Below are 8,855 nucleotides of genomic sequence, written 5' to 3' on the forward strand. Positions count from 1 at the left end.
TCGTGAAGATTTACAAGTGTCCTGGTAAAGAAGTATACGTGCAATTTTTAGCATACATTCTTTCTTGAGTGCTCCATTAGAATGTTAGAACAAATATAGCCTATGTATTCATTTTAACAACATTTATAAATTAACAATAATCTTAATCCACGTGCACTGGAATAGCCTAATCATTATAAATACATTTTAAAAATGAAAGGGAAACAAACTATTTTATCAAGATTCTTTATTTTAATTTTTTAGTTCTGACATATAAGTATTTCAAAGTAGCCTATTTACACTATCAGTTTAAACATCTCAACCTAAATGTTCCCTACGTCTCATGACGCTCCGTAAATGAAAAACAAACACCGCTTTACACATTCAAGATAAACTCTGAGCAACTTCTCAGCTCTTTGAAATCACGGGGTCAGATCGATGTTTATTCAGTTGCACGCGAATAATCTCACGGTCCGTGGGTCCCTCGGAGCGTGATCAAACGCAGTAGGTTACACTTACGAGAAAACACACCTGCTGGCTTTCCTACACTCACAAACAACAGCAAAGTATGGGCATTTCCGGCCAAACTTTACGCATCGCTTCTGAACTGATCATAACAGCCGCTGTAACTTCTGCCTGGCGCTGAACACTGTATTCATGTCAATAAAAGAATTGTGGAGTTGAGCGCGCAGGGTCGCAGAGTTTCGGCGTTACACCAGTCGTTCATCAGTGCGGCATTGTTAAAGCTGACAGTGACTAATACACACACAAGACTGCATCATGCGGGCTCGTCGAAAAAATCGCACGTCTGTGACAGAAGTGTTTGCCAACATTTCCATTAGCTTCTCACACAGGCCAACTGAGAACCTGAGGCAGCGACCAGAAGTAACCTCGAACTGAGGAATCAGAAATAAAACTGAAAGGCAGATTAGGTTATAAATCTTTAACTCAGAAGAAGGGTTAAATTCAATTCAGTTACTGGGTCATTTACCGAAAATGTGATTTTAAAAGTAAATTATTTAAGATTTTAAATATTCTACTAGATCAAAAAGTGTTATTAAGGAATATTGTGCCATTAAACTAAATGTAAACTTTATTAAATTATTTGTTGGGATAAAACTAACTTCAAAAAAGATCATAAGACTACAAAGTGTTTATTAGAAAAATAACAGGATATTTCTATAAACATTTTTAATAATTTGCTTTCTGTACAAAATCATGGTAACAGTTAAATGCTGTCCATTATTAACCATAAAGTATGATCAAATTATATATAAAAAAAAAAATACTTGTGCTTGAAGAGTTGAATGAATGGCGTTTTTGTAATAGAAGTTTTTCATCTTAATTAAAAGGAATTAATGGTAATGTTTTATGCATCTGTTGCATACATTTTATGCAGAAACACAAAAGACACCCTTTTTCATGGAAGGACCTCACTAGACCTTTTAATGAGGGCAGTTTCTTGGGATTATGTTTTTTTTTTGCTCTACAAATCCTCTAACACTCATTCTGCACTTCAGATGTTTTGTAAGACAGTTATAATATTAATTAATTTACCTTTAATTAGAATCTTGCAAAATCTGACCTTAAAGTGACTATAAAACTGCAAAGTAAGTTTAGATTTTACTGTAATTATCTTACAAAATAACAAATGACTGGTGTGTTGCAGAATATATGCAGAATTAAAATAATCGGTCAAATTAAGCAAGAGAGCGGTTACAAATTCCCAGAAGAGGACACTTGAGGTTCTAAACAAACTCCTTTGTGGTTTGCAGAGTGCCCAAGAAACATGATTCAGGCAATGTTGTGTTCATGGGATTTATTGGTCATCACACTAAATGTCCCAGTTCACAAGCAAAGGGGTAATTTACCACAAGACAAGAACACCCTCTAGCATACACTCATACACCCACACAAACTCGCTCGCATACACACCCTAACTAGTCTTACCTGCGATTCCCGATTTCCTTAAGGTACCAACAGAGCACTAGAAACATTACAAGACTTTGTAACATTGTAACCTTTTTTCACCAAAATGCTTGCATTATGAATGCTAAATAAGTTAAATTTTTCAAAACATTTTGGTGTACTTCCCCTATGCTTTGAACGCAAGAACAGTAGTTAAACTGAGCTTGTACCAACAGATCCCCCAAACCACTGATATATATATTGACTAACCAACCACGCACACTCATATACACAAATATTTACACTTATTATTATTTGCTTGCCATTAAAAAAGGGAGGGGGGGGGATGCCCTGTGTTTCTGAAGGTGCATCCAGCATAACGGTGTGCAATATCAATACAACACACTGAAAAAAGCAAAAGACGACAGCTGATCTGTACGTCTGTGGTGGTGCCTGCAAGTCCGGTTTTGAAGCGTGAGGATTCAAATGTTTTTTTTGTGGGCAGAGCGCACAGGGCAGACCTCTCTTTGAGACTCCAATTCACTTCAACATGAAGCACACATCAGAAGAGAAGAGAAATCACTCTGTTGCTTTGAGAGTGAAGGAGAGACGAGGTCGGGACTTGCCCTTCCCCAATATCATCCTCTGTTCCTCTTTCTGTTGTTTCTGCCTCTCCTGCTCTAGCTTCATGCGTTCCTCGTGGATCTTCCTTTGTTCTTCCACAATACGTAGCTGATCCTCAGCCTAAAACACACACATGAGCAAAAGTGACTCTTTCAATCAGCCAAGACAAACAGGTACACTTTAAATCTTTTGATGCACTAATACATAAACAAATGTACCTTAATTATCAAAACGATATGTACTAAGGAAAAAAAAACCTATGTTCACTGTATTCAGTACTACCATATACATAAAATGGGGGCACTGCCAAGCATCCATTTTGAAAGTTCAGACTAAACATTTCAGAGAGGGTAGGTTCTACCACAACAACACAAGCAGGAGAAAAAACAAACAAACAAAAACACTTGAGCATTCACAATGACTTAACGCAGTAAAAAACATCTAAACACTTCAAGTCAAAATCGTGAGGGGAAAAATAATTTCTGGCCATTTTGAGGGCGATACAAAAGGCCACAATTCTAATGACCTTGAAATGTATAAACATGCACCAAATGTCTTGTCAAAAATAACATTAGAGCTTTTAATTATCAGTGGACTTAGGATTCAATATGAATTCACTGGCTTGATCTCTGCATGGAACAGTGTATATTAGGGTTCCCTCCCCTTTTTGATCAATGAATTTCCATGACTATTCCAGATTAGCACTTATCATTGGATAAGAACTCTAAGAACAATTTCTTAGAGATCACATTCACAAATAATGATTTCTAGTCAAACAAATATTTAAGAGAATATTATTCACTATAGAAATGTTCAAGTTTTTCATGTTAATACTACTACTGAGTGATATCATGTTAATACTACATACAATATACAGGTGCATCTCAATAAATTAGAATGTCGTGGAAAAGTTCATTTCAGTAATTCAACTCAAATTGTGAAACTCGTGTATTAAATAAATTCAATGCACACAGACTGAAGTAGTTTAAGTCTTTGTTTCTTTTAATTGTGATGATTTTGGCTCACATTTAACAAAAACCAAAAATGATTTGGGGTGCAATGTCATCTGCTGGTGTTGGTCCATTGTGTTTTTTGAAAACCAACGTCACTGCACCCGTTTACCAAGAAATTTTGGAGCACTTCATGCTTCCTTCTGCTGACCAGCTTTTTGACGATGCTGATTTAATTTTCCAGCAGGATTTGGCACCTGCCCACACTGCCAAAAGCACCAAAAGTTGGCCAGCAAACTCACCAGACCTGAACCCCATAGAGAATCTATGGGGTATTGTCAAGAGGAAAATGAGAAACAAGAGACCAAAAAATGCAGATGAGCTGAAGGCCACTGTCAAAGAAACCTGGGCTTCCATACCACCTCAGCAGTGCCACAAACTGATCACCTCCATGCCACGCCGAATTGAGGCAGTAATTAAAGCAAAAGGAGCCCCTACCAAGTATTGAGTACATGTACAGTAAATGAACATACTTTCCAGAAGGCCAACAATTCACTAAAAATGTTTTTTTTATTGGTCTTATGAAGTATTCTAATTTGTTGAGATAGTGAATTGGTGGGTTTTTGTTAAATGTGAGCCAAAATCATCACAATTAAAAGAACCAAAGACTTAAACTACTTCAGTCTGTGTGCATTGAATTAATTTAATACACGAGTTTCACAATTTGAGTTGAATTACTGAAATAAATGAACTTTTCCACGACATTCTAATTTATTGAGATGCACCTGTACAATACTACACATACAATAACAGTAAATAATTCAACAGTAACTATACGGTTGACACTCCAATATAGTACATGACAATACAGTACTTTAACTTTGCCACCATTCATAAAATAGATTTTTTGGTTACACTTTATTTTAAGGTGTCCTTGTTACAGTGTAATTACACATTTAAGTAGTGAGTAATATTAATTAACTACATGTACTTACTATATGGTTAGGGTTTGTCTTAGGGTTACTTGCATGTAATTATGCATAATTTATTGTTATTATAATAGTAAGTACATGTAACGTGTAACAAGGACACCTTAAATTGTTACTTTTTTTTTTCTATAGATAATATCATTGTTGTAAATTATTTTGGCCACAGTAATAATGAAGTTCAAATCTGTTGTGACCCTAATTTCTGGTTTTCTATGGTAACCTTGTCATGCATAACAAAAAGACACTTTTCGTGTAGACAAATCTAAATACCCCCCATACTCTAGAGCATACTCTATTACATTTCATTTTTGTTTTGTGAACATATTTTTCTTATTTGTTTTCATATTTTGTTGTGTTTGGCTTTGTTTCTTGTTTTCTGCTTTGCTGTCAAAAGAAAACAGGCATAAGTACCAGCTTTGCCTGAGCATCAGCAATCTTTCGGTTGTTTTCTTCCAAAATTCTCTCCAGCTCCTCTCGCTTGGATTTTTCTTCCACCTAAAGGAGTGACATGGTGACATGTTAGGGTGGGGAGACAAATCCACAGAAATAAGTCCCCATAAACCCAGTTGCACACTCAAACACGTCTACACTCGCACAAACAGGAACCAGCCAGCGACACTCGCACAGTCTCTCTCACCCACTTTCACACACACTCCACATTTCACATTCCGATCTGCAGCATCAAATGTCTGAAGCTAACCTCTATGTATGCAACAATGAGCACAAAAACCCACCCACGGATGTATTCAGTCACACCTTTAATCCCCGCCATGTTATATGTAAATACAATCATCCAAACATCCATTTACGCATTCATTTACATCCATTCAGAACAGGTATGTATAGACAACACATCGACAACTAACGAAGAATCTCATTCGTTTGCAGATGGAAAAAAAAAAAAATTTAATCATTTAGCTCGTTCTCTCTCTCTCTCTCTTTATACTTGATCAGCATCCATAAGCAAAAAGTTTCAAAAGAAAATGAGAGAGACAAAGAAAGATTAACTTAAACAAAGGAGAGAGTGAATAGTAGTGGCTCACCAATGCTCGTATACCTACGCCTTTCTCCTTTGACTGTGTACTGTACCTACACAACTGCTGATTAAAGGGGTGAGTATTTACTGCCTGGTCCCGTGTGTCCCGTCCTGGACAGCGCAGCACCTCCCCTTTAAAAATTTTTGAGCTGCTAGCACGAGCTAGTGCTCTTACACAGCAACACCACATGCAGTATATATAGCACAGTCCAGGAAAATGAATTATGTTAATCATACAACATTACCGTGTGGGGACGTCAGGCTATTAACGTTAAACGATGTTAAAGACTGCAAAAACACAAAAGGTGGGATCATTCATTAGAAGTGTTTGTTTGAAAACAAAAACAGTGATGTGTTGGCGTCTAAGCTCAATGGTACAGTAGCGTTGAGTGTGGATGTAGTAGTGTGTGTCTGTGTTTTTGCGTGTGTGTACCCGTACGGCAGCACTCCTGAGGAAAAGCAAATCGTGAGGACACAGAAGTACATTTAAAACACTGCACTTTTACCGACGTCAAAACGGAAGGGTCAAAGAAAAAAAAAATGTTAGAAATCTAAGAAAAAAATAAATCAGCAATTAATAAATATAAAACATATATGACAGAAATGGATGAGCAATAAAGGGAAGGGTAGAGCGTTTTGTGATTGATGGTGCAAATGAAGACAAAATCATCCTAAATCTACAACAATACGGATTCATTTAATGGTTCAGTACCAGGGCTACAGATGATGGGCACAAATCTAAAATGTACAGAAGGAGGGCACATATCTAACCCTATTAGTGCTGAGCCGCTGGATTTTGTGTGCGCTTGTGGAATGGAATTAGTTTCTCGTTCATAACTCATTGCGTCTTTACAATTACAGCACAGTAACCCTCCTTTATGGTATGGGTGGAATTACAAGCTATGGATTTAGCAAATTAACAAGTTGAAGTGCGGTCTAGTGGCTACAAAAGGTCTTATGTGTTTGTAACATCCAAAGCAGAATTACTTCTTGACCTATCAAAGTGTATAATTGTGGATGTTCATACTGAAAACTCATACACAAAAACAGACCTGGTTTGAATGCCGAGTGACCTTTTTTAAGAAAAGCGTTTTATTGAAGACAAACAGTTTCATACATTGGTGACAGTAAAACGCTAAAAGATATGAGTAGTAAAGAGAGCAGGGTAGGGGTGGAAAATAAAAGGGGAGAGAAAAAATGGGAAACATAATATTGGTCCATCACAGCCATGGCAAAACGTTGACTTAAAACCCCCGAGAGTGCACTACAGGTGTGTGACTCAATAAAATTGAAGAATTACAGAAAAAGTGCAGAGCTTGTCAGTCAACAGAGTAAACGCGGACTCAATCACCCAATGTCCTTAAATATTAGTGTTCCCCAGACAGCAGCTCAAAAGAACTGCTCCAAGCATCACATCACACCTTGAAAAAGTCGCATTTTGTAATTAATTTTATTCCCCACCCGATCAATCAAGCTAGCCTGTGTCTCTTGATGTATCTCGTGGAGAAACAAGTGCCAGGTTGTGCCACGGCTGCGTGGCTCAGCTCCGCTGCGTTCCGAACGACCGAGCGTTACCTCTCTGGCTTTCTGGGCGTTCAGTTCAGCCTGCCTCTGCCTCTCTAGCTCCTGCAAAAGCTGTGCCTCCATGATGTGCTTGGCCTCCTCTACCCGCCGTAACACCTCATGCTCGATCTCATCACGCCGCTTCTCAAGCTCCTCCTCTACACGCCGTGCTACAAGCTCCTCCACGCGCCTCGCCGTCTCCTCCTCAATCAGACGCTCCTCGATCTCCTGTTGACGGCTGTAGAGGATACGAGAAAGAAAGGATCAAACATTGCAGTTTTATTGGCAGACCCTTAAATTATGGAATGCCAAAGCTGACTTAATTAAAAATAAATAAATAAATGCACAAAGAAATGTAAAAAAGCAAATATAAATTTATAAATAAATATACAAAGATAAGTAAAAAATAAAAAATAAATAATTATTTATAATTTTATTTCCTTATGTATTTTTGTATTTTTTTCGACATTTATTTTTTTTTTCCACATTTATTTATTTATACATTTATTTATTTCCACTTTTATTTATTTTCACATGTATTTATTTATTTATTTCCACATTTATTTATTTCCACATTTATTTATTTATGCATTTATTTATTTTAACATTTATTTTATTTATCTTGATTACAAGAAAAAAAACTATTGTTGTTGTGATTTATTTCTTGTTTTTTTATTTAATTCATAAGTTAACACTGCAAATTAAATGGTTTCGTTTTTTTCTGCAGTCGAAGAAAGTAGCCTAAATTATGTCAGTGATTTCTCTCATTTTAAAAATTATCAAGAATGATTTTTTTCCGATCTGCAGTCTAATAAAAGTTAAGAAAATTAGCCTATAGATCTATAGCCTACAGGCTAATTTAATTCTTTCTTAACTTTTAACTTCTTCGTGCCATCTGCCAGACTACATCTCACCAATAGAATCCATCAAATACTAGTAGACACCATTATAGTTTACATTAAAACCAATACAATTCCCATTATAACCCTGAAATCCATTATTATCATTATAACCCTCCCAGTGTTTTGGGAGGGGTTCTATTTTTATTTTTTTCAGCAGGCAAGATTATAATGGTATAACTACTTTTACAGAATTAATTTAATGAATTTCACAGAAAAGATTTGTTTATTTTTGATAAATGACTTGGTCGGGTCTTGTGATAGCTGGGGGCGCGGCTTTCCCGCTGACAGGAAATGCATGGTGTAAATCCAGTATGACCTACGTAAAGTCACTTTTGCTGTTCAACAGAGCAAGATACATAAAAAACTGAGCTGTATTGTCCGTACAGTATCTGTGACTTTACAAACGACCCAAAGGAATGGCCAGAGGTGTCATTTCCTGATGTAATTTTTTGTAACCCGATTGAGTCTCCAGCTAGAGACAACTGTAATATCAGTATCCCATGGTCATCGTGAGATTATTCACTTTATCCGTGGAATAAGGGCTCGTTCTTTTGATGGCAGCTAGTGTTTATTAGGATTTCTAACCTGTAACTCGGGAAATGTAACGGAAAAAAAGCCTATCGATTTTACTTAAAACCAATTAATTTGGCTTAATTCATCAAGCCCTGATTTTAGACACACATGAGATAATATATTTTTGTAAACGTTTAAGCTGTTTTTTATTCAGCTACCGCCCCACCAAATACAACACCGCGGACAACACAGTGCTTTTAGCTATTGAAACGTTAAGGTTTGTTTTACTTTTCTTAGTTTGTGCGTAATGTGCGTAGTATGATTTCTCCATCCAGCTAGGTTCTTCTACAATTACCCCATCAACTTCGGTCAGAAATCTTGGTGTAACCTT

The 8,855-nt window shown here is 36.6% G+C and overlaps 1 protein-coding gene across 1 annotated transcript in view; it reads right to left on the bottom strand.

Annotated features, from left to right (window-relative positions):
- Window positions 1–2,259: 2,259 nt before the first annotated feature.
- LOC107673121 (arginine and glutamate-rich protein 1-A-like) overlaps window positions 2,260–8,855 on the bottom strand; it is a 12,623-nt gene continuing 6,027 nt past the window's right edge. Inside the window, exons 2-4 of the mRNA XM_016466592.1 lie at window positions 7,062–7,287; window positions 4,862–4,945; window positions 2,260–2,631 (exon numbers count right to left, since the gene is read on the bottom strand). Coding sequence (XP_016322078.1) covers window positions 2,467–2,631; window positions 4,862–4,945; window positions 7,062–7,287 — 475 coding nt within the window. The 3' untranslated portion in view covers window positions 2,260–2,466. The remainder of the gene's footprint in view (window positions 2,632–4,861; window positions 4,946–7,061; window positions 7,288–8,855) is intronic.

Source organism: Sinocyclocheilus anshuiensis, unplaced genomic scaffold (genome assembly GCF_001515605.1).
Source record: "Sinocyclocheilus anshuiensis isolate Anshui unplaced genomic scaffold, SAMN03320099.WGS_v1.1 scaffold496, whole genome shotgun sequence".
Classification (NCBI taxonomy): domain Eukaryota; kingdom Metazoa; phylum Chordata; class Actinopteri; order Cypriniformes; family Cyprinidae; genus Sinocyclocheilus; species Sinocyclocheilus anshuiensis.